A 25,194-nucleotide genomic window follows, 5' to 3' on the forward strand; every position below is an offset into this window, starting at 1 on the left:
TCATGAGTAGGAACATTCCAAGCTGCCCCAATGTCAGGACCCATCTTCCTCAGGTGTAGCAGAGTATGCTGTCCATTCTCCCTTCAGAGGGTGGAACATTCTCTACTGTTGTTAATCCACATTGAGGGCAAGGTCCTATGGGGGCCCACAAAGGGGTCTGTTTTGTTGTTCCTGATAGAGATGGCTGGTAACAATGGAGAGAGGGATTTATGTGAGGTCTAGGCCCATCATGTCTGTTTGGGAATCTCAGGACTCCCCGACCAGGGCCCCAACTGATGGAATGGCCTGATAGTGACTAAACAGTCATTATTAAAATATGCTAGTCTCTTGCCCTTATTCAGCTTTTTCAGTCCTTGCTTTGATAAGGATAGCTTGCTAGTGAGTGAGGGAAGTATAATAGGAAATAGGTGAGAAGGGTATCTAAGTCTAAGTAGACACTATTTCATTATGAACTTCATACTGACTCACTGTAGACTATTGTGTAGTTTTGCTTTCAGGTATATATTTTGCCCTAATTTATATATACATATGAACATATGCCCTGTCTCATGGGACCTGGTCTATATCTAGGATTTGGGACTTTGCTAGGGGACTTTATTTATTTTTGGGACTTTATTTATTTATTGGATAGATACAACCAGAAATCAAGACGGGAGGGGAAGACAGAGAGGGAAAGAGACAGAGAGATACCTGCTGCCCAGCTTTCCCCCTGCAGGTGGGGATGGTGGACTTGAATCCAGGTCCTTGAGCATTGTAACATGTGCTCTCAACTAGGTGCACCACCACCCAGCCCCCTGTGGGTACTTTCTTTGTCATGTGTGTGTAACCTAGGTTTGAGCCTAGCTCCCACTACACTGGGGAAGCTATGGTGCTGTGGTATCTTTCCCTATACTTCTCTCTCTCTCTCTTAATTTATTCAACAAGTTAAAAAGAAATTGAGGGAGTCGGGCTGTAGTGCAGCGGGTTAAGCGCAGGTGGCGCAAAGCACAAGGACCGGCATAAGGATCCCGGTTCGAGCCCCGGCTCCCCACCTGCAGGGGAGTCACTTCACAGGCGGTGAAGCAGGTCTGCAGGTGTCTGTCTTTCTCTCCTCCTCTCTGTCTTCCCCTCCTCTCTCCATTTCTCTCTGTCCTATCCAACAACGATGACAACAATAATAACTACAACAATAAAACAACAAGGGCAACAAAAGGGAATAAATAAAATAAAAAAAATTGAATGGGAATGGACACAGCTGCAGCACTGCTTCACCCCATGTGAAGTGTTGTTTTCACCGGGCTGGCTTCACGGGCGGGTAACAGACAACCCAGGACTCATGGCTGGGTTGTACGCAGTATCTCTTTATTCATGCAGGACGCAGCGCAATCTATCCCAAGTTAAGCTAAACTAACTACAAACAATCTTGTCCTTATAAATATTAAGCAGGGGGGATTAAACCAATGAAACAGAAGGGGTTTTTAGAAGCATACCAACAGTGAAGCTTTCCTCCCTGCAGATGGGAGCCAGGGGTTTGAGCCAGGGCCCTTGTGTATGATAACACATATACTTAGCCAGGTGTGCCACCACCCAACTTCCCCTCTGCCTCTCTCTATATGAAAAAGTTAAACCTGATTGATGAAGTTCTGGTGACAAAAAAAGAAAATTAGTAAGAATCAGATTATTAAGAGCTACAGATTGCTCAAGATGAACAGTAAATTTGTTTTTTTTAAAGTCTTTATACTGAGTTGACAAAAACTGAAAATACTCTGAGCATTTTAAGCTCTCACCTGTTGTCCAATTCTTACTTTCTTTTAATTATTCACTTGAGTTCTCCTTGCATTATAGACTTTGAAAGTAACAGTTCTAAAGGAGTGGGGAGAGTGGGAAATCAATCACAGTATTATGCCTTAAGGGAAAATGTGGTTATCAAAGGATGTTAATTTTTAACTGAGAAATAGTTACTTGTTTGCCTGGAAAGATTTTACCAGTCTAACTATTTAAAAGGAAGCTTTTAAAACCACATAATCAAGCACCCAATTGAGGTTTATGCTATTCTAGGAATTCAAAGCACTTTCCAGGCCACTAAAAATCATTGACAAAGTATCAAATGTAAGGTCTTTGTAAATGCACACTATATATACCATCACATGCCAGTATTGTAAGGAAATGCAACTTGTCCTTCAAATTCCACTGAGTTCCTATCTACAACAGTGATTTATGTAGCTCTCTCAATATTCAATATCAGTTAAGATACATCAAACAGTGCTATAGATGTTTCTAGCAGCTTTTTCTTTCATGATACATGTTTTGAGTAAAAGCAAACCTTTGATATTTTAATTGATAATTTATTAATAAATGATGCATATTAATTGATTATACATATATATGTTACAATGGACCCTGTGTGCCTAGCAACCAATTTCAGCTTGGATGAAATTAGAGTATCCTGTCTAATCTACACCTTTGTCTTCTCTTCACCCCAACTGTTTTGAAGGTTCTAAAATTTAATAAAATTTTTGTTGCTTTAAGCCATTAAGTTTGGGGTCATGTCCAGGACTTTACCACTCTGGACTGACTCTTTCTCTCTCTTTCTTTCTTTCTTTCTTTCTTTCTTTCTTTCTTTCTTTCTTTCTTTCTTTCTCTGTCTCTTTCTTCCTTTTTTGCCTCCAGAGTTATCACTAGGGCTTAGTGCCTGCATTTGGAATCTACTTCTTCTGGTGACCATCTTTTCCCATTGTTGTTTTTGCTATTGCTGCTGCTGCTGTTGTTGGATAGGACAGAGAGAAATTGAGAGAGGAGGGGAAGGAAAAGAGAGAGAGAGAGAGAGAGAGAGAGAGAGAGAGAGAGAGAGACTGCAGACCTGCTTCACCGCTTGTGAAGCGACCCCCCCTGCAGATAGGGAGCGGAAGGCTGGAACCAGGATCCTTGCGCTGGTCCTTGCCCTTTGCACTATGCGTGCTTAAACCCGGTGTGCTACAGTGTGGTCCCCTCTGGACTGACTTTTACAGGGAGGGAGAGAGTTAGATATAAACACAGAGAGACACTAGAGCACAGAAGTTTCCCTCAGTGCCATAGTACTCCCGTGCCTCCATTGGAAGGTGAAAGCTCAGGATGGAGAAAAAAGTTCTGGAAGTGGTCTTTCAGGCCTGACCAGGAGCAATTACAAGGCTTTGCCTGGCAGGCTTCTTGGAAAGAAACTGCCTTCCAATACTAAACTCAGTGCAAGATACATGGCAGTCTCTCTGGTGGTGCAGTCACAGACTCAGGTTTCCCTTCCTCCTCCAATCGTCTTCTTATACATTACTGTGCTCTTAGCGCAGGAGACTCTATTCAGGAAAGTTTTTACTCTTCAGGGACCTCAGCTGAGGCACCTCCAAGATGTCTAACAGAGATGTATTTTCATTCTCTGCCCTTTCTCATTCCCTTCCTTCAGTTCCCTGAGTCTACAGAAAGGTCTTTTATTCAAGGTTCCTTAAAGGTGAGGTGATTATTCCCATCTGCAGTGCATCTACTTGACATTAGCTTAGTATTTATTTATTTATTTATTTTTATTTAAGAAAGGAGACATTAACAAAACCATATAATAAGAGGGGTACAATTCCGCACAATTTCCATAACCTGATCTCCATATCCCATCCCCTCCCCTGATAGCCTTCCCATTCTCTATCCCTCTGGGAGTATGGATCCAGGGTCATTGTGGGTTGCAGAGGGTGGAAGGTCTGGCTTCTGTAATTGCTTCCCCGCTGAACATGGGCGTTGACTGGTCGATCCATACTCCCAGTCTGCCTCTCTCTTTCCCTAGTAGGGTGGGGCTCTGAGAAAGCAGAGCTCCAGACCTTTCCTTTCATAGTATTCTCTAATTCCATTCCAGGTGTTCCACTCCCCAATAAAGTCCCCAAACCTAGATATAGTCCAGTTCCCCTGAGATAGAGCATAGGTTCACCCGTGCCCATAAACTAGGGGAAAAATATATACCTGAAAGCAGAAGTACACAAGAGCATGCAGGGAATACCCCCCAACACTTTATCTGCACTATTCCAGTCTTTAGGTCCATGGTTGTTCAACAATTTGTTTGGCTTTGTATGTTAACTCTCTTTTCAGCCACCAGGTTCTGGATGCCAGCAAGATGCTGACCAGACTTCCCTGGACAGATGACCCCATCAGTGTGTACTGGGGATATCACCAGGGCCGGCTGCTGGCACAACTCCACCATTCCTGGCAGCAGTGACTTTTGTTACAGGATAAGAGACAGAGGGAGAGAGTATTATGTGTGCTCTACTAAGTGGGCTGCCACTCAGCCACTCTTTCTTAAAATAGTCATTAATTTTTTTTATTTATAAAATATTGACAAGACCATAGAATATGAGGGGTACAATTCCACACAATTCCCACCACCAGAGTTCCGTATCCCACCCTCTCCCTTGAAAGCTATTCTTTTTCTCTCTGAAAGCATAGACTCAGGATCAATATGGCATTCAGAAAGTGGAAGGTCTGGCTTCTATAATTGCTTCTCTGCTGAACATGGGTGTTGGCAGGTCTATCCATAACCCCAGCCTGTCTCTTTCTTCCCTGGTGGGGTTCCAGGACATATTGGTGAGGTCGTCTGCCCAGGGATGTCAGGTTGGTGTCATGGTAGCATGTGGAACTTGGCAGCTGAAAAAGCATTAAGATATAAAGCAGAAAAATTTGTTAAATAATCAGGAACCTAAAGGTAAGACTTTATCAGATGAGAGTTGTGGACTCCATTTTGGAGAAAGCTAGTAGTTCTATTTTAGGTATATTCCAAGGGGCTCATGACTTTACTAATTTTTGACTGTGCCCAACAGCTAACTGCAATGTAGGTGGACCAAAGGTATTGTCTAGGGACATGGTGTTAGAGTATAGGTTGAGGATAGGACTAGAAAACTGGATCAGGGCAGAGAGTAACTTCCAAATATGGGGAAAGTATATATATATTGTAAACCCCATCGATTTGATCTGGGGCCCATATTTGTCACAGAAACCTGTGTAACCTCTGCATCCCTGTAGGTCTGATCTCACATTCTGTAGTCATGGCTAGGCTGCACTAATTTTAGGACCCATCTTCCTCAAGTGGTAGAGAATGTTGGCCCAACCTCCCTTTAGAGAGTGGGGCTGTCCCTACCATTGTTGATCCTCATAGGAGGCAAGGTTCGATATGGACCCACAAAGGGATACAAATATGATGTTTCTGATGGAGATGACCAGTGACTATGGAGAGAGGTATCTGCTAGAGGTCTAAGCCCATCATGTCTGTGTGAGAATCCCAGGACTCCCTAACTAGGGCACTGGGTGATGGTAGTAACCAAAAGAGCCATCATTAAAGTATGCCGGTCTCTTGACATCATCCAGCTTTTGTAGTCCTTACTTTGACAAGGTTAGCCTTGGAGTGATTGAGGGAAGTGAAATAGGAAGTAGGTGAGGAGGGTATCTAGGTCTAAGTAGAAACTATTTGATTAAGTGCTTTATGGTGGCTTTTTTTTAAGGTCTTTCTACTTGCTTGCTGCATTTATTGAGTCCCTGCAAACTATTGTGCACTTTTGCTTTAAGGTATATATTTTCCCCTAACTTATGGATACATGTGTACATATTCTATTTTATTCTTTTTTTTCACTTTTTATTCAATTTATTTAATGATTAATTTTTATTGATTTCATATTTGATAGGCAGAGAGAGAGAGAGTCTGTGGAGGCAGGGAAACAGAGAGAAAGAAAACTTAGAACTCCACTCTGGTACTTGAAATGTCAGAGAATTTGGGACATCATGCTTTTAAATTTAGCACTGTAACCACTGCACCATTTTTGGGCCTCAGTGTGTACCTAGTCTATTTTGTATAAAAGCAACCAGCTGTGCTCTGTGGCATACAGAGTAAATACACAAAAAAATAAACATGTCTGGTTTGTGCAGTCAAGCTGGAGTGATAGGATAAATGTAGAAGGAATTAAATTATTATCTAGTATACTAATTATGTGTTCAAACAAATAGTACTAAAATGTATTACTATAGGATTGTAAAGGAAGCGAAAAAGTAATTAACTTACCATGTTCTGAAATAGATGTGTTTTTCTTTGATTCAAATATTTTAAATTTTTTTTTTAAATTTTATTTATTTATTTATTTATTTGCCTCCAGGATTATTGCTGGGGCTCGGTGCCTGTACTAGGAATCCATTGTTCCTGGAGGCTATTTTTCCCCCTTTTGTTGCCCTTGTCATTTATCATTGTTGTTGTTATTATTATTGTTGTTATTGCTGTCATTGCTGTTGGATAGGACAGAGAGAAATCGAGAAAGGACAGGAAGACAGAGAGGGGGAGAGAAAGCTAGATACCTGTATACCTCCTTCACTGTTTATGAAGCGATGCCCCTGCAGGTGGGGAGCCAGGAGTTCAAACCCAGATCCTTATGCCAGTCCTTGAGCAGGTCTTTGCACTTTGTGTCATGTGCACTTAACCTACTGTGCTACTGCTCCCCCCACAATTTTAATCTTTAAGAAAATGTTATCCTATGGGCACAAGAAGGGAGGGGATAGAAGGATACATGAGCAGTTACAAAGGCAAGAGTGAAAATGACGTGGGGGACAATGACTATGACTAGTCATTTCACAATGAAGGGAATGGCTTGTAAATCAAACATGTTTCAACCATCAAGTTTTGGACACTACTGTGATGACATCCTGACTTCCTTGGGCAGACAGTCTCACCAATGTATCCTGAAGTTCAAAGCCCCACCTCACTAGGGAAAAACAAAAACAGGCTGAGGTTATGGATTAACCTGCCAATGCCCAAGTTCAGGGGAGAAGCAATTACAAAAGCTATACCCTCCACCTTCTGCTCCCCATGAAGAATACTCCCAGAGGGATAAAAAAATAGGGAAGCTTTCAGTGAAGGGGATGGGACATGGAACTTTGGTGGTGGGAACCACAAGGAATTGTGTTGGTATGCTTCTAAAAACCCCTTCTGTTTCATTAGTTTAATCCCCCCTGCTTAACACTATTCTATTTACATAACCACTTCATTCTATTTACATAACCACTATTAACAAGCACCACCCTCCCTCCAGGGCATTGGTGGTTCAGTGGTAAAATTCTTGCCTGCTCCGCCCCCTCTCCTTGTCATACTCTGATTTTCACCAGTCAATTTTCTCTCCACCCTCTCTGCGTCGCATCCTGTTCCCACCCTACTGGGCTAGTATATTTATAAGGACAAGATTGTTTGTAGTTTAGTTTAGCTTAGCTTGGGATAGATTGCGCTGCGTCCTGCATGAATAAAGAGATACTGCATACAACCCAGCCATGAGTCCTGGGTCGTCTGTTACCCGCCCGTGAAGCCAGCCCGGTGAAAACAACATATGGCGCCCAATGTGGGGCTGGACCTGCGCAACTCCCAGATAAGTGAAGACTTTGCCTACCTATGCACTATGGTCTTCTCTTCTACTTATGAAGAGGTTTGCCAAAGCCTCTACTATTTCATCATGAGACAGTTACTCTGTCTCTGGAACATTTTGCTCTGGGCCACACTTTGTTTCCCTCACCGGGAACTTTGGTTTCTTGTGACCCTAATCATAGAGCTTGGGAGATGCACTGAGATTTCTCCTTGGACTTTCTGGATTCCCTCTCTCATGTTTCCTGAGGAAAAGGACTACATTTTGCTCTGGGCCACAATTTGGTTCTTTATGACCGTGATCGTAGACCTTGGGATATGCATGGGGATTTCCACTGGGACTTTCTAGACTTCTTCTCACATGTTTCCCATGGAGAAGGACTACTCTAATTTGAGGAACGTTCTCCAGTACCCTGGCAGTCCCCAAGAATGGAGACACGTGGTTAGTTCTACTCTCCTGATTGGATTCTTTCTTCAATGGGAAGACACTTTTAAAAACGGGTGCCTGAAGCAATCTAGCAGGAACAGTCAGAAGCACCCTAAATGGAATTTCGAGGAGCTTTTTGGACTAGGACGCCCTCCGGGGACTCTTGATGCTACATGGTGAGATCTATTTCATAAGAGAGTGATTTGAATGACTGAATTTGTGTTTGACATTGACTTAAAAAAAAATGCTGGACGCAGCCATGATTTCTAGAGACATCCAGAAACAATCCAAAAAATTGTTTTTTCCCTCCGTTGATTTCTTTTTTACGTCTTGGCATAAATCTGAAATGTTTAATCCTGAAACGGTATGAGTTATGGGTGGGGCAGATAGTGGAATGATTATGTTAATTATTCTCATGCCTGAGGCTTCTACTGTGATTCTTCTGTTTACCTTTCCACATTTTATTGAGTTTAAACTGTTTAAACAACTTTGAATTCATACTAGAAAGGACTTCCAATTATAATGGAGTTATCAATTATAGTAAATTTTTAATCTGCTATAAGTTTTGTTTGACAAGTAAGTGAATTTCAGCTGTCTTCACCTGAAAAAGCATCTACTCAAATGGAATTCCTGGAAATCCATTTGGATCCTGTTCTCTGACATCGCCCACAAGATGGAATGACTACAACACACCCCTGGAAACCAATGATGTGACCTGGCATGACCTGAAGAAACAGATTCACAGACTCCAAAGATCACTCTCTACAAAAAAGCAGACACTTCCATTGGACTTACTGGTACTCACTGCTGTGTTTCTCAAAGACTAACTTCAGCCAGTTGCCTTAGAACTTTATAGACCATGTTCCCTCGCCTGCAGGCTCTGTTCACAGAGGCAGAAAACTCTCCCTCCTTATTAGGTTAAGCCCACAGAGGCAGGAAATGCCCTTTGAGGCAAGAGATGCCCCCAGAGGCATGAAGCGCTCCCAGAGGCAAGAAATGCCCTTTTGCCTGCTAGGCCTTGCCCTTTGAGGCAAGAAATGTTCCCCTTGGTATCACACTGGTTATTGCTGTTCGCCTATTTTGTTTTCCATGTCTTATGCCAGTTCTTTTGAAAACACCTGTACGATATAGGTTTCTGTTCACCCCACAATCCTGATACTATGGCCATTAGTTAAAAAGAAAGGGGGAATTGTTGGTATGCTTCTAAAAACCCCTTCTGTTTCATTAGTTTAATCCCCCCTGCTTAACACTATTCTATTTACATAACCACTTCATTCTATTTACATAACCACTATTAATAAGCACCACCCTCCCTCCAGGGCATTGGTGGTTCAGTGGTAGAATTCTTGCCTACTCCGCCCCCTCTCCTTGTCATACCCTGATTTTCACCAGTCACTTTTGTCTCCACCCTCTCTGTGTCGCATCCTGTTCCCACCCTACTGGGCTAGTATATTTATAAGGACAAGATTGTTTGTAGTTTAGTTTAGCTTAGCTTGGTATAGATTGCGCTGTGTCCTGCATGAATAAAGAGATACTGCGTACAACCCAGCCATGAGTCCCTGGTTGTCTGTTACCTGTCTGTGAAGCCAGCCCGGTGAAAACAACAGAATTGTACCCTTTCTCTTACAATCTTGTTAATCATTATTAAATTGCTAACAAAAAATAAAAAAGAAAGAATGAAATTCAGGCATATAAAGTTGGAACAGGGCAGAATCAGTCTCTTAGCATGTTTGAATGTTAGGTTGAAGAGATTAATTTCAGAAAAACATTTGTGCCCTTAATCTCAGATGCCAAGGCCTTTGCAATTAACTAGTAGCTATCATACTTATTTCTAGAAAAAAAAAGGGGGGGGGAGTTGGACGGTAGTGCAGCGGGTTAAGTGCATGTGGCGCAAAGCGCAAGGACCAGCATAAGGATCCCAGTTCGAGTCCCCGGCTCCCCACCTGCAAGGGAATCGCTTCACAAGCAGTAAAGCAGGTCTGCAGGTGTCTTTCTCTCCCCCTCTCTATCTCCCCTCCTCCTCTCTCCATTTCTCTCTGTCCTATCCAACAATTACGACAACAATAACTACAATAATAAAACAACAAAGGCAACAAAAAGGGAATAAATAAATAAATAAATATTAAAAAAAACAAAGGCATACGATAAAAATGGGAAAATAATTGTAAGAATTTGGAATAGTGAAAGGCATGCAGAATAGAATTTAAACAAATAGCAAGAAAAACTCAGAGGGTAATCTTTTATTTAACAAATATTTCCATTTTTTGGAAGATAAATTAATTTTTACTTCTTAATTTATTTTACTTTTATTAATGTAGTTTAAAATTTTTATTAGTGACTTAATATTTATTTACAAAATTATAAGATAACAGGGGTATAATTCTGCACCATCCCCACTACCAGTTCTGTATTTCCATTCCCTCCATTGGAAGCTACCATAGTTCTCCCAAGTTTGCAGATATGGGTGGACTATTATTCTATAACTATCTGTCTATATTTATATATATTTGCCCATTTTTCCTCCTACAGTTATTTTTTTTCCTCCTACAGTTCTATCTTTTCTTCCTTTCTAAATCACACCTATACCTATTATAACTTCCGAATAGCCCTACCTTTTTTCTCTTCTCTCTCAGGGTCCTGATGGAGTTGGAATTCAGAGCCCTCTGGTCATCTCTCTCTATCACTTCTCCCCCTCAAAGAGTAAAGACCAAAATTATTTTTGGAGTGCAGAAGGAAGGAATACTGGCTTCTGTAATTGCTTCTCTGCTGGACTTGGGCTTTGGCAGGTTGATCCATAGTCCCCAGACTGTTTCTATCTTTCCCTAGTAGAGTATGGCTCTGGAGAGATGAGGTTCCAGGAACATTCTAGGCTGCACTCATTTAAGGACCAGTCTTCCTCAAGTGTCAGGGTAGTCCCTGCCACTGCTGTGGACAATGGAGGACAAGTTCCTGGAGTGACCAACAAGAGGGCTCATGATGTCATTCTTGATGGAAGTGACTAGTGATAGTGTAGAGAGGGATTAGAGGTCTCGGCTCATTATATCTGTATGGGAATCCAAGGATTCCCTAACTAGGGCCTCAGGTGATGGGGTGGTCTGGTATTGACCAAAAAGGCCATTATTATGTGAGCCAGTCTCTTTCCATTATCCAGCTTTTATAGTCTTTTCTTTATCTGAGGAACTTAAGACTTTCTCCCACTTGTTAAAAGTTTTAAGTGTCATTTGTTATATACAAACTGGTATTAGGTTTATGAGGTATGCCTTTTTGGGGGGGCTTTCTACTAGATTGCCAAGCTTATTAGGTCTAAGTTTAATTGTTTAGAGAATTTATGATGCCTTCTTTAAGCCCTTCTACTAGGTTACTAGCTTAATAGGTCTAAGTCTAATCCCAGAGGGCTATTAAGCACTTTTACTTTGAGTTATATATGGGTTGACTTTTTGTTTATTTGTCTTCAAGTTCAATTCTCTAAATACTACCTATGAGTGAAAATATCCTGTAGTTGTCCTTTAATTGGGATTATTCAGTGTAATGGAAAGTGTAGGTTGGCTTTGAGTATAAAAAAATATGATCTGATATATATTTATAGAAGATTATGTTAAGTAAAGTTTGGAGAATGGAATAAATCTACAGAAAGGCAGTTTTCCTTGTCAAGGGATGAGAAAAAATGGGGTGGAAGTTGTGAAAAGAGGTTTGACTCAAGATATTTTTGATAGTAAAGTTGGCAGAACATGTTGATGTATTTAGGTATGAAGAGAAAGAGTTACTAATGCGTAGCATTTCCATACTCCAGAGTGAGTGGGGTAGGAGGACCATTTTCTAAGACAATGAAACATAGGGAAAGAGGTTGGACTCTTGTAAAATATTTATTGAACAATTAGGTAGTGTTGTACCCAGTAGAGTGCACAAAATGCCACATGCAGTGATTCAAGTTTGATCTCCTGGTCCCCAACTGCAGGAGGGAACTTTCACGAGTAGAGAAGCAGTGCTGCAGGCTTAGGCGTCTCTGTTTCCCTCTATCTCTATCAAAACAAAAACCAAAACTAGACTGCCTACAGCAGTGGATGTATATGCAGGCATTGAGCCCCAGAAATAACCCTGCTGGCAATAAAATAAAAAATGAATATTTGTTGTTTCATCCAAAGAAAGACACAATCATGATATTCCAAACTTGAGGTGAACGGGAATGGTAATTAGTTTGTTTCTTCATTATTATGAGCTGATAAAAGTATATAATAAATAGTCTGTAGCCAATCTAGACCATGAGAGAGGTCCTAGAATTTCTGGTGTCAGGGGTATACAGAAACCTTTGCAGAAATACAGAGTGTTTAGGAGTGCCATGGCAATAAATAAATAAATAAGTAAATAAGCTAGTGGCCTAAAAAAATTAATTCTCATGGTCAAGATATTTTCAGGGTTTGAAGTAAGGGATGGAAAAATGAGAATTTGACATTTTCCCCCAAGACCTCTGATTTTGACTATTTTCCTTCATCAGTCTACCACTTTGAAGTTCAAGAGGGAATAAAAAAGTAAGTTTTTTTTTTCTTGAAAGTATAGGAATACGTAATTGGGTACTGTCTCTTCAACTGGGATAAGGAGCTAGAGAATCTCTCTATCCAAGTTTTACAGGATTTCATCCAAATGTAATCTTGGCATACATTATCTAATGTGTAAAACACACCACTTCCTTATTTAGTTCAGTTTCTTCTCATACATGAACCTTACTGGAACCACATAAGTGAGTTGGTTTAAAGCAGATGGTAAAGGTTTAATTTTCCATTCCAAGAAACTATCTCTCACCCTTTTTCAATTGCCAAGTCTAAGTTAATTTTCTGATAAACATATATATATATATATATATATATATATATATATATAGTCTTTCTTTATATATGTTCTTTATTTAAAATCAAACTTACAAAATAATTGCCAAATAATATAATGAATTTCCCCCTTTATTGGGGGGGAATTAATGATTTAATGATCTCCACCTGCAGGGGGGTCACATCACACGTGGTGAAGCAGGGCTGCAGGTGTCTTTTTCTCTCTCAGTCTCTATCTTCCCTTACCCTCTCCATTTCTCTCTGATCTATCCAATGAAAAATGGCAAAAATGGCCTCCAGGAGTAGTAAATTCCTAATGTCTGCACTGAGCCTCAGGATAGTCCTGAAGCAGAAAAAATGATTTTGGTGGTCTTGGCCTTATTAGAGATTCATTGTAGCTGCAGTTGCACATTGTAGAAAGCAATCTTTTTTTTTTTAATTTTCACTACATCTTAGCCAATTTATAAAAAAATATTTATTTATTCCCTTTTGTTGCCCTTGTTGCTTTATTGTTGTAGTTATTATTGTTGTTGATGTCGTCATCGTTGTTGGATAGGACAGAGAGAAATGGAGAGAGGAGGGGTATATGGGGGGGAGAGAAAGACACCTGCAGACCTGCTTCACTGCCTGTGAAGCAACTTCCCTGCAGGATCTTTGCGCCGATCCTTGTGCTTTGCACCATGTGTGCTTAACCCGCTGCACTACTGCCCGACTCCCAATCTTTTTTTTTTTTAAGAGAGAAATTGAGAATGTAGGGGGAGATAGGGAAAGAGACAGAGAGATGCTTGCAGCCCTACTTCACCACTTGTGAAGCTTCCCCCTCTGCAGGTGGGGACCAGAGGCTTGAACCTGGGTCCTTATACACTGTAATGTGTGCACTCAACCAGGTGTGTCACCATCTGGCCCTGAAAACAATATTTTAAGGTGTTTGCTTTGTCAAACAAAGAGACACAAACAGATTCTGCATCTAAGTCACTAATCTCCTAGTCTAGAGTGGGGAGTTAGTAGGGGGGGAGGCTGCATGTAAGAGCAGGGAGTATATGGGAACTTTCTGTACTTTCACTTTTCTTGTTAAGAAGATGCATTATGGTAATGTATTAGAACTTTGATCATAGAAAACAGCAGCACAATGGCTCAGGGAAAGTGTTTCACATTGTACCCCCCCCAGTTCCTGTCTCATTTCTGCAGTTGGCCATGTCCAGTTTCCTAGCAATTTTCATCTGTATATTTGTTTTTTACACACCCTAGTACTATTTACTTCCTCTGTTTTTATCATTGTACAATATTCAGTACTGTACTGAATAGACATTTTTCAGTATTATAAAAGACACAAGGGTGACATCAAACTATCTAAAGATGGTTGATAAACCCACTGTTAGTACAGTACACTATTCATGAGATTCAGGGAAGGGACAGCTTCTCACTTACTGAGAAATTCACTAATCTGCTGGCTCTCAGGAATAGAACCCATTCACTAAGAGTGGTTGCACTTCTAGCTTTACCAGTTTATGCTCCCATACATACATGATGTAAAATCCTTTTTCTTTTTTGCCAGTGCTTAAAAAGAAATCTTTATTTTATAAAATTTAAAACATAAATAAAATTTACAAGCATCTTAAATACTAGCTTAAATACTTGACAAGTCTGAATCATTTCAAATGTGTGAAATTGTACCCTTCTTATCCTGTGGTCTTGGCAATATTTCCATTTTATAAGTAAAAAAATTTAAAAAGCACTCTTTTCACCCCAAAAGGAACCCATAAATCCATTAGACAGTTACTACCATTCTTCCTTACTTCTGGGCATAAGTTGTAAGGGTGAGACTAACATGAATAGGATGCCTGCCTTATAAAAGAGGCTTTTGGGAAGAGCCTTTGCTTCTTTCATCATGTGAAGATTCATCTAGAAACATAGGGGCCAGGTGGTGACTCACCGGGTTAAGCACGTCCCATGCAAGTATCCAGATTCAAGCCCCAGACACTTCACCTGAAGGGGAGACGCTCACAAGCAGTGAAGCAGGTCTGCAGTCTGCAGGTCTCTCTCTCTCTCTTTCTCTCTCTCTCTATATATATATCTATATACATAGATAGATATATATCTAATGTACCCCTCCCCCCAATTTGTTTCTGTCCTTGTGCCAGAAGCAAGCCCCAGTGATAACCCTGAAGGAGAGAAAGAAAGAAAGAAGAAAGGAAGGAAGGAAGGAAGGAAGGAAGGAAGGAAAGAAAAAGAAACAATGGCTATGAAGCAGGTTACAAAAAGTAACCATACAAATGTTTTGATTTTGACCCTCCCAGACTCTGGAATTGCAAGAAATAAATTTCTATTTATAGGCTACACAGCCTGTGGTATATTATTATGACAGCTTGGATGGAATTCTTAGCCACCGTGACATGAGCATGTATGTGGGCATTAGTCTTGCTGAGTGTAGTACATACATTCTAGGGCACTCCAGAGAACTGCCACCTCTTAGCATCATTATTGCAGTGCTGGGCACCCTCACCAATGCCCTTGATGACACCAAAGTTGTATGGGTTTAGTTCATTTAAAAAAATTTTTTTTTAAATATTTATTTTATTTATTCCCTTTTGTTGCCCTTGTTGTTTTATTGTTGTAGTTATTATTGTTGTCGTTGTTGGATAGGACAGAGAGAAATGGAGAGAGGAGGGGAAGACAGAGAGGAGAAGAGAAAGATAGACACCTGCAGACCTGCTTCACCGCCTGTGAAGCGACTCCCCTGCAGGTGGGGAGCCGGAGTTCGAACCGGGATCCTTATGCCGGTCCTTGTGCTTTGCGCCACCTGCGCTTAACCCGCTGCGCTACAGCCCGACTCCCTAGTTCATATTTTTTTAGTCTGTTCTTCAAGAGTGTTGCTTATTCCTTTAATTTTTACAAACTTTTCAAAGGGAATTATTTTTTTCTTTGTAATTTCCTTCTCTTTGTCTTCGGTGAGGCTTAAGTGATTACAAATGGCACCAGTATAATGTTTCACTTAGAACTGCACCTTCTCTCAGAAGGCAGGCTTTTCTTACAGGTTCACAATCTTGCTTGCTGGTTACTGTGCTCTTAGGCTTAGTCATTTTTCCAGAAAAACCTACCTTCAAGTACTACCAGATATGAGTTTGCCAATGATTCACAGAAAATTCTGAATGCCTCTTTAGACTTGAGCTAGAGATAAAAAATAACTCAGTGTGTCTTTAAAACATTCACAAATGGGTACATCTTTCTTATCAATATACTGGTTTTCTTTTGTCCCATAACAGTGTTGATACTTAGTTTTTCTAGACACTTTTAGCTATCTAAAATAAATTTAAATCTTCTAACAATATCACTCACAACTCATATCCAGTGTAAGCCTTACCCCTCTGTCAACTCAGGGATAATTTTTGACCTGAAATCCTGTAGCTAAGATGGTTGGAAGCATGGCTGGATTCTTTTATTCTCACTTCTACTTCTCCTCACCAACTAACTAGGATACAGGATTCCTCCATGGAGCAGGGAAAGGGCAAAGGAAAGAAGCCAGATACAGGACAGGAAAGTTCTTACTTGACTGGTTTAGCTTTAATCTGACAGTTTTACCTTCTGTGAATGGTGCTGTGGTATACAGACATTAGACTGTACCAGTTCCCAAGAGTATTCAAATATTAGCATTTTTCATGGTTGCTAAATCCACACACCATTAAAATTTAATTATATGTGAATTTATGACTCAAAAATAATAAAAATAAAAAGCCAATTTAATTAGACTTTGTTAAGTGTTAATAGTTTCTATAATTTATTGTATATTATGTTGAAAATGATAGCCTGTTAAGTACTGTTTACTCTTACGATCCAGACACTGACTGGAAGCTGTGGTTTGATGTTTTTGCCAGACATTACAAAAAGATGGTCCTACAGAATATAACCAGCTCAGGAAAATATCAAAATTCAAAACTTGAAGTACTATTTCTACTGAAAGGATATCTTCTACACACTATTATAAAGTCAGAAAACAATGAAACATCGTAAATGAGGGCTGGTCATACTTGAAATTTTTGACAGTTGGGTTTTGGTGGAGGGAAAGGTTAAGATACAGTGTTATCAGGGTTGAGTGGTGTTGCACTGGTTGAGTGCACATATTATCATGCACAAGGATCCCACGTTTAAGCCCCCAGTTCCCATCTGCAGCGGAAAAGTTTCAAAGTGGTGAAGCTATGCTATAAGCATATCTCTCCCTTTAAAAAATTGTGTGTGGGGAGTAGGGGCTAATGGTTTATAGTACAGTCTTTAATACACAGGCACAACCTCTCACCACCCCTTGACTCATGTCTAGGAGACATAATAGTATCTGAATGCCCCTTCATCCTGTCCTTTACCTTTCTTCCCCAGAGTCCTTTGCTTTGGTGCAATACCACACCCAGTCCAAGTCTCACCTTGTGCTTTGCCTTATTGTTCTTTTGTTCTATACGTGAGATCATTTGGTATTGATCTTTATCTTTCTGGCTTGTTTCACTCAAATGATGCCTTTGAGTTCTGACCACTCTGTTGCAAAGTAGATGGCCTCATTATTATTATTATTTAGATTTTTAACTATTAAACAGGACAGAGAGAAACTGAAAGAGGAAATAGAGAGAGACAGACAGTCACCTGAAGCACTGCTTCATCACTTCCCTGCAGGTGGGGGCTGGGGGCTTGAACCTGGTTCCTTGCACATGATAACGTGTACACTTAACCAGGTGCACCGTTGCCTGCCCCTTCTTTGCTTTGCTTTTCTTCTCTTTTCTTTTCTTCCCATTTCCTTTTTCTTCTCTTGTTTCTCCTACTCTTCCTCCTCTTTCTTTACCTGAGGATTGCTCAGTTCTGGTTTATGGTGGTGTGGGTGACTTAACTTCAGGCATGAGTCTCTTTGCATAACTATTATGCTAGCCGTCCTCCTCCTCATAATTTTTAACTGCTGTATAGTACACCACTGTGTATATGTATTATAACTTCCTTAGCCATTCATCTGTTATTGGGCATCTGAGTTGTTTTGATGTTTGAGCTATGCCAAATGGTGTTGCTATGGACATTAGTGTGCAAAGATCTTTCCAGATAGATGTTTTTGTTTTCCCTTAGTAGTTCCTTAGGAAAGGATTGCCGGGTCATAAGGTAAGTCCATTTCCAAAGTTCTGATGAACCTCCAGACTGTTTTCCATATGGGACGGGCCAATTTACACTTTCCTTCTCTTTCTTTCTTTCTTTCTTTCTTTCTTTCTTTCTTTCTTTCTTTCTTTCCTTCTTCTTTTCTCTTTTATTGCTTTAATAATGATAGACAAGACCATAGGGTAAGAGGGATATAATTGCATACAATTCCCACCACCAGAGTCCCGCATCCCATCCCCTCCATTGGAAGCTTTCCTATTCTTTATCCCAGGATCATTGACACAGGATAATTATTGGGTGCAAAAAGTGGGAAGTTTGGCTTCTGTAATTGCTTCTCTACTGGACATGGGTGTTGACAGGACATACTCCCAGCCTATTTCGATCTTTAGTGGGGCAGGGCTCTGGAGAGGTGGGGTTGTCTGCCCAGGGAAGTCAGGTTGGTGTCATGGTAGCATCTGCAATTTGGTGGCTGAAAAGCATTAAGACATAAAGTGAAAAAAATTTCTACTAGCGATGCAGGAGAGTCCCTTTCCTTCCACAGCCTCTATAACAATTGGCACTTCTGTCTTTCCCAAGGTGTGACATTCTCACAGAATGTAAAAGTGGTGTAAAGTGTAAAGTGGTATGTCATTGTTTTTATTTGCATTTCCCTCATCATCAGCGACTTTGAACATTTCTTGATATGCCTGCTGGCCTGTTGGATCTCTTCTTTGGAGAAAATTATGCCCATACTCACCCCTCCTCCACCCAGGTTTTCAATGGAGTTTTTTCTTTTCATTGTTGAGTTTGGTGAGTTCATTGTGTATTTTAGTTATCAGTTCTGCCTGATGACACATAAAGAATTTTTTCTCATGGGGCTGGGTGGTGGCACACCTGGTTGAACAAACACGTTACAGTGCACAAGGACCCAGGTTCAAGCCCCCATTTCTCACCTGCAGGGGAAAAGTTTTGCAAGTGATGAAACAAGGATACAGAGAGAGACACTCTTTCTCTACCTCTCTATCTCCCCCTTCCCTTTCAATTTCTGGCTGTCTCTAGCCAATAAGTAAAGATAGTAAGTTGAAAAAAAAAAGATTTTTCTCACTCCATGGGGGTTGCTTCATTATGGTGGTGATTCCCTTGCCGTGTCGGAACTTTTCAGATTAATGTAGTACCACTGTTCTATTTTTGCTTTTTGTTTTCTTTGTAATTGGATTTCAATCAGTGAAGATGTTGCAAAATCTTATATGGAAAAGAATTCTGCCTATATGTCCCTCTAAATATTTGATAGTTTCTAACTTCTAAATATTTATTTGGAGTTAACTTTTGTAAGTGATAAAATTTGGTGGTCGTTTCATTCCTTTGCATGTTTCAACCAAATATCTCTCCCTTTCTTTTTTAAAAATATTTTATTTATTTATTAATGAGAATGATAGGAGAAGAGCAAGAAAGAAACAGACATCACACCGGTACATGAGCTGCCAAAGGTTGAAGTAAGGAACTCTTGAGAGTTCAGTGCTTTATCCATTGCACCACCTCCTGGATCACAACCTGTCTCCCTTTCTAGCTCCCTTTTCCTCTTTCTTTCTGCCCTATCAGATTAAATAAATAAATAAATAAAATGCATCCCAAAAGATACACATTTACAAGAGTCATCCACATGGCACAGAACAGGGTACAGTGTGTAAGGTGCCCTACTTTCATGTATGAGGTCCCAAATTTGATTTTGATATCACAGTCACTAGAGTAATGCTTTGGCTCTCTATCTCCATATCTGTCTCACTTGTATTAATAAATAAATCTCTAAAACATTAACATACAGCTAAGAGTTGAAGCTCTTAGAAAGCGGTTTTCTGAGACTTTGACATTAAAGATGTAGCCTTGGACAAGATAAATGTTTGGAAACAAAGGACTGAGGAAAGGATGTTGCCACATCCGGATGTTGCCACAGCACAGAACCCACACTAAGGTCTCTTGTCACGGAGCAGTTCAGTGGAATTTTCCTCAGGCAGTGAAGGAAGTTTATAATGAAAGATTAACCCAAGACCTAGAATTGAAGATCTATAATTACCTGAGCCATCAGGAGAATGCTGCAGTTTCACTCATTAGCATGTTATCTGGTGGTAACACTGGAATCTTTTGTATACAGCTACAAAGTACTGTTATCTGTGTCATGATTAATAGCAGCATCGCCATATTTCAGATGGAAATTGACATACAGTAACATAGAATAATCCTCAATATTACAGAAAAACTATAGTTAGATCAAAAACAGAACCCAGTTTTTCTAATTTATCTCCTAGGAAATATTCAAAGCTATTATTTTCTCCAGCTTGTCATAAATAGAGCACAAACACCTCTCTCTCCTTAGGCCAGTCCTTGTGCTTTGCCCCACGTGCGCTTAACCAGCTGCGCTACTGCCTGACTCCCATTACACCTCTCTCTCCTTACCTCCCTCTCTCTCTCTCCCACTTTTGTCATTGCCAGGGCTTTACCACTCGGATCTGACATTTATTCATATATACATGAGATATATTCATATATATGGATAGAGAGATAGAAAGAATAGAAACACAGAGGGAAAGAAGACACTATAGCATCAAAGCTCCTTGAATTATGATGGGGGCTGGGTTGCTTGCGTGGCAAAGCATGTAAACTATCCAAGTGAGTTGCTATGCTGTTCTAAAGTTTCTTAATCACCTCATACACTAAAGAAAGCCTGAGTCTTAATGAAAGGGAAAAAATGGGTGCAAGCATAATTCTGATGTTTACAACCAAATTAGTCTGAGCAATATTTTCAAGTATATGGTCAAGGCTTTTCTACTCTGCATGATAGGTTTTTCAATGATTTATTACAGGTTTCTGATGCTGATATTTTGTTATAAACTGATAGGGGGCAAGGTCAGATGGGTGGTTGCTCACCTGGTAGAGTATATTGTGATAATTCAATTTAAAAAATATATAGAAAACCCCAAATAACTTGTGTAAGGCTTTACTGATAAAATGTTGATTTATGGAATTATTGTCACAAGACTACATTTCCTTTAGATATTAATATATCACATGAAAAACTGTCATCAAAACTGTCATCCTGCTCTATCATAGGACCTTAGCTCTCCAACTTCCCTTCCTCCTTCAAGTGCCTTGTTCTGCCTCAAAATACCAGTCATTGAGGTTACACCCTATTATAGTTTTTTGCTTTGTTTCTTATAGCCCACCTATGAATTATATGATCCAGTATGCATACTTCTCTGTCTTTGTTGTATGCCTTCTAGTTCCATCATGTTACAGCAAAAGAAGCTTCTTCATTTCTCACAGAGGTGTAGAGTTCTTCTGTGTATATATACAACTTCCCTACCCACCTTTTATTGACATTTGGGTTGTTTCCAAATGTTGGTTATTACAAATAGCACTGTCTTGAATATAGGTGTGAATAGATCTTTTCAGACAAGTGTTTTTGAGTTCTTTGGATAGATGCCTAGAGGAGGAACTGCTGGATCATATGGTAAGTCCATTTTTAATATTTTGAGGAAGTTTCAGACTGTTTTCCACAGGGGTTGAACCAATCTACATGCCTACCAAGTGTGAAAGGGATCCTTTCCATCCTCCCTAGAACTTATTTCTGTCCTTTTGGATTAGGAAGTTTTGGAAATGAGAGGCTTGCTAGTCTTTTCTTGTGGAGAGGCCTGAACAGCAAATACCTGGGAGAATATCTGCTTTTCTGGAACCTTTCCTAGCATTCCACCCGGGCTCTTGAAATTTGAACTATGTTCCTAGAGACAAGTTACTTCACCTCTTTGGTTCCCAGTTTCCATGCTAGCACCTGCTTTGTGTTTTGCTTTTCTCCTGAGCACTGCTCAGCTCTGGTTTATGGTTGTATTGGGATTGAACCTGGGACTTAAAGGCCTCAGACATGCAAAACAAACAAACAAAAAAACTTTCCATCTTTTTGCAAAACCTGTATGCTATCTTCTCAACCCTATTTCATATATATATATATATATATATATATATATTTTTTTTTTTTTTTCTGTAAGTGCCATAGTTAAGTAAGTCTACAAAAGTATGAGCTTTTGGTCAGTTTCCTTTTTTATTTTTTTAAAGAAACTCCATACCATTTTTCAAAGAGGTTACAACAGTTTACATCTTCACCAGCAGTGTATCATTATTCCTTTTCTTATGTGACCTTGCCAATACCTGACACTTGTTTCCCATCTTTTTAAGTTTTCATTTATTTATATTTATTATTACCAGTTTTTTAACCAGAGCATTGTCCAGTTCTGGCTTATGGTGGTGCAGGGGATTGAACCTGGGACTCTGGAACCTCAGGCTTGAGTCTCTTTGTATCACCATTATGCTATCTACCTCTGACCCCATCTTTTCTTTTTTAATTTTTTTATGTCGGACCATTTTTATAGGTATAAGGGGACTACACTACTGTGCAAACCATCTTTTCTCATAAGATCCTCCAAGAATAGCTAAAAGAAAAGAAAAACACCTAACTTTAATAATTCTGTTATGGAGTTCACACGTGGCTTGAATTGACCCATGGCTCACCCATCAGTCAACTCTTTTCATCCTGGAATGAAGAGATGTTCGAACAAGGGACTTGCCCTTGGAAACATCACTTCTAAGTAAAAACTACAGAAAGCAAAAGTCCTCTTAGATACTTTCTGCTTAGTTCCAAGACTAGGGAAAAGGGCTGGGCAGTAGCTCAGCGGGTTAAGCGCATGTGGCACAAAGTGCAAGGACCTGCATAAGGATCCTGGTTCGAGCCCCCGGCTCCCCACCTGCAGGGACGTCGCTTCACAGGCGGTGAAGCAGGTCTGCAGGTGTCTATCTTTCTCTCTCCCTCCCCTCCCTCCCCCGTCTTGCCCTCCTCTCTCCATTTCTCTCTGTCCTATTCAGCAACAACGACATTAATAATAATAAAAACAACAACGATGAAACAAGGGCAAAAAAAGGGGGGAAAAATAGCCTCCAAGAGATTCGTGGCGTAGGCACCGAGCCCCAGCAATAACCTTGGAGGCAAAAAAAAAAAAGGCTAGGGAGAGTTTCCTGGCCGACCTTTTGGAAGAAACGCAATAGAAAAGCTTTCACTCCAGGGCGGGGCCACTGGACGTTCCACCACCTTTCTCCCTTCACTGAGCCCGTTCCTTGCGCCTTTCCCTCTTCTGCCACCGCGCCCGGCTTGCGGACTCGCCTCTCGGCCCCGCCCCGCCATGTCTCCCCGCACTGCGCCCTACGCCCTGTAGTGCCCAGCTGCGCACTCACTCTAGAGTCAACTCACTCTTGGGTCGCTGCCCCGCCGGCGTCGCGCCGCCCTGACGTCACCCGCACGCAGCTTTAGCGCCTTGGGGCGGGGCCTCGGGGGGGTGGGCCGGTCGGCTGAGCGACCGACGGACCCGCCGGCCGGGGGTGGGGCGGGGGCCACAGGGTCCTGTTCCGGGCTTCCGCGGCCATCGCTGCTTACGCCGTCCCTGGGCTTCTCGCGCTGCGCCGCCTCCCGGGCCGCGCGGAGCCAGCGGGATTGGGCAGCGTCGCCCGGAGGTGCACGGTGCCCTCGGGCACCGGCCTGGAGCGCAGAGCCATGCACGGCGTTGTCGCCGCGCTGTGAGGCGGAGTCCGCGGCCGTGGCGCTGGGCGGCGGCGGCGGGGCCGGGCCGAGTCCGCTCATGGTGCCGCCACGACGCCACCGCGGGGCAGGAAGGCCAGGTAGGCGGGCGGGCGGGACAGCGCCCCGGAGCCACCCGAGCACCCTCGGGGGCCGCACGACGGCCGGCTGCCCCGGCCCTCCAGCTTGCGGGCGGTGCGTGGAGGCGGAAGCGAGCGGCGGGGACGCCGCGGTCCTTCTTTGCTTTTGCTTTTTGGTCACCGAGAAAAAGAGAGCCAGAGCCAGAGCAGGCTTCTCTTTCACAGCTGTTTCTTTTTCTCCCTCTTCTTCCTCAATCTCCTCCTCCTTTTCTACTCCCCCCCCCCCAATTCCTTTTTGGAGCTAAAGTGACGGAGAGTTAGGACCCTGGGCGGGGCGGGGCGGGGCGGAGGCTCCCCGGGTGAAGCTCAAGGATCCGTGTTGGAGCCCCTCGGCTCCCCACTTGCAGGGGAGGGGTTCGCTGCACAAGCAGGTCTGCAGGTGTGTGCCTTCCTTTCTCTCTCTATTTTTAAAAGATCTTTATTTATTTATTTGTTATTGGGAAGAGACAAAATTGAGAGGGAAGAGGAGAGAGACACCTGCAGCCCTGCTTCTCAGCTCGAAAAGCCCCCCCCCCCCAGGCCCTGTTGTCCCAGGTTCAATCTCCGGCATCACCATCAGCCAGAGCTGAGCAGGGCTCTGGTTAAAAAGTAATAAGCATAAAGATAAAATCTTTATAAATATGCCGCCTTTCTCCAGACCTTCACGCCATCTGCCGGGCACTTCACGAGACGAGTACTCAGGTAAGCTCACGGCTGGGGACTCGGGGCTTGAACCTGGGTCCTTGCGCACTGTCATGTGAGCGCTTAACCAGCCGGACCACCACCCGGCTCCTCTTCTTCCTCTCTATCTTCCCCGCCTCTCTCAGTTTCTCTCTGTTCTGTCCAATAAAGTGGAAAAAATGGCCTCCAATAGCAGAGACAACCCTGGAGGCAAAAATAAAAGAAACAAAACAAAACAAAAAACCAGAGATCACGCCTGTGTAGACACCACTGTCTCTTGGCGTGTGTTCCTCTCATGGGGGAAAGGCGAATGAGGTTTTATTTTTTTGTTTAAATTTGTGAAATTCATAAGCTGTTTTTCCAGTTGTTCCTCTCACTGGCAATGTGTCCAACACCCACCCCCCAGCCGTGTGCTTACCCGAGTGTCCCGTGAAGTGCATGGCAGATGGCAGGCGGCATATTTATTATTTATTTTTTATATTTATTTATTTTCCTTTTTGTTGCCCTTGTGTTTTCTTTTTTGTTGTTGTAGTTATTATTGTTGTAGTTATTGATGTCATTGTTGTTGGATAGGACAGAGAGAAATGGAGAGAGATGGGGAAGACAGAGAGGGGGAGAGAAAGACAGACACCTGCAGACCTGCTTCACCTCCTGTGAAGCGACTCCCCTGCAGGTGGGGAGCCGCCAACTCGAACCGGGATCCTGCCAGTCCTTGCGCTTCGCGCCACATGCGCTTAACTCACTGCGCTACCACCCGACTCCCGGCATATTTATTTTTAACAATTTAATTTTATCTTTATTCTTAGTACTTTTTAACCAGAGCACTGTTCAGCTCTGGCTGATGATGATGCTGGGGATTGAACCTGGGACTCCGGAGCCTCAGGCATGAGAGTTTGCATAACCACTACGCTATCCACTCCTGTCCAAAAGGTGGCATACTGAACACCGGGTCTTTTCTTTATTTTTGCTTTTATTCTGAAGATGAAGAGTAAAACAGTGTAATGATATTTATCCTTAATGATGTTTATAATTTTATGTTTAATTTTTTAAAAAAACTA

General features: G+C 41.7%; 2 protein-coding genes across 7 annotated transcripts in view; one reads left to right on the plus strand and one right to left on the minus strand.

Moving 5' to 3' along the window:
• Positions 1 to 4,254: 4,254 nt before the first annotated feature.
• Positions 4,255 to 23,399, minus strand: LOC132534277 (atherin-like). Its single transcript, XM_060178100.1, has 2 exons — positions 23,013 to 23,399; positions 4,255 to 4,632 (listed from the first exon to the last, which is right to left on the minus strand). The coding sequence occupies exons 1-2, from the start codon at positions 23,397 to 23,399 to the stop codon at positions 4,408 to 4,410; spliced, it is 612 nt and encodes a 203-aa protein (XP_060034083.1). The 3' UTR covers positions 4,255 to 4,407.
• Positions 23,098 to 25,194, plus strand: part of SLC35F5 (solute carrier family 35 member F5) — a 57,605-nt gene continuing 55,508 nt past the window's right edge. For 3 of the 6 annotated variants that reach the window (XR_009545986.1, XR_009545987.1, XR_009545985.1), the window contains exon 1: positions 23,099 to 23,437. Coding sequence is in view for 3 of the 6 variants with exons in the window: in XM_060178020.1 (XP_060034003.1) it covers positions 23,398 to 23,437 (40 nt within the window). In the remaining 3 variants the exon portion in view is untranslated. Of the gene's footprint in view, positions 23,438 to 25,194 lie in introns of all 6 variants that reach the window. The other 3 variants (XM_060178020.1, XM_060178019.1, XM_007522291.3) reach the window with 3 other exon arrangements.

Source organism: Erinaceus europaeus, chromosome 18 (assembly GCF_950295315.1).
Source record: "Erinaceus europaeus chromosome 18, mEriEur2.1, whole genome shotgun sequence".
Classification (NCBI taxonomy): domain Eukaryota; kingdom Metazoa; phylum Chordata; class Mammalia; order Eulipotyphla; family Erinaceidae; genus Erinaceus; species Erinaceus europaeus.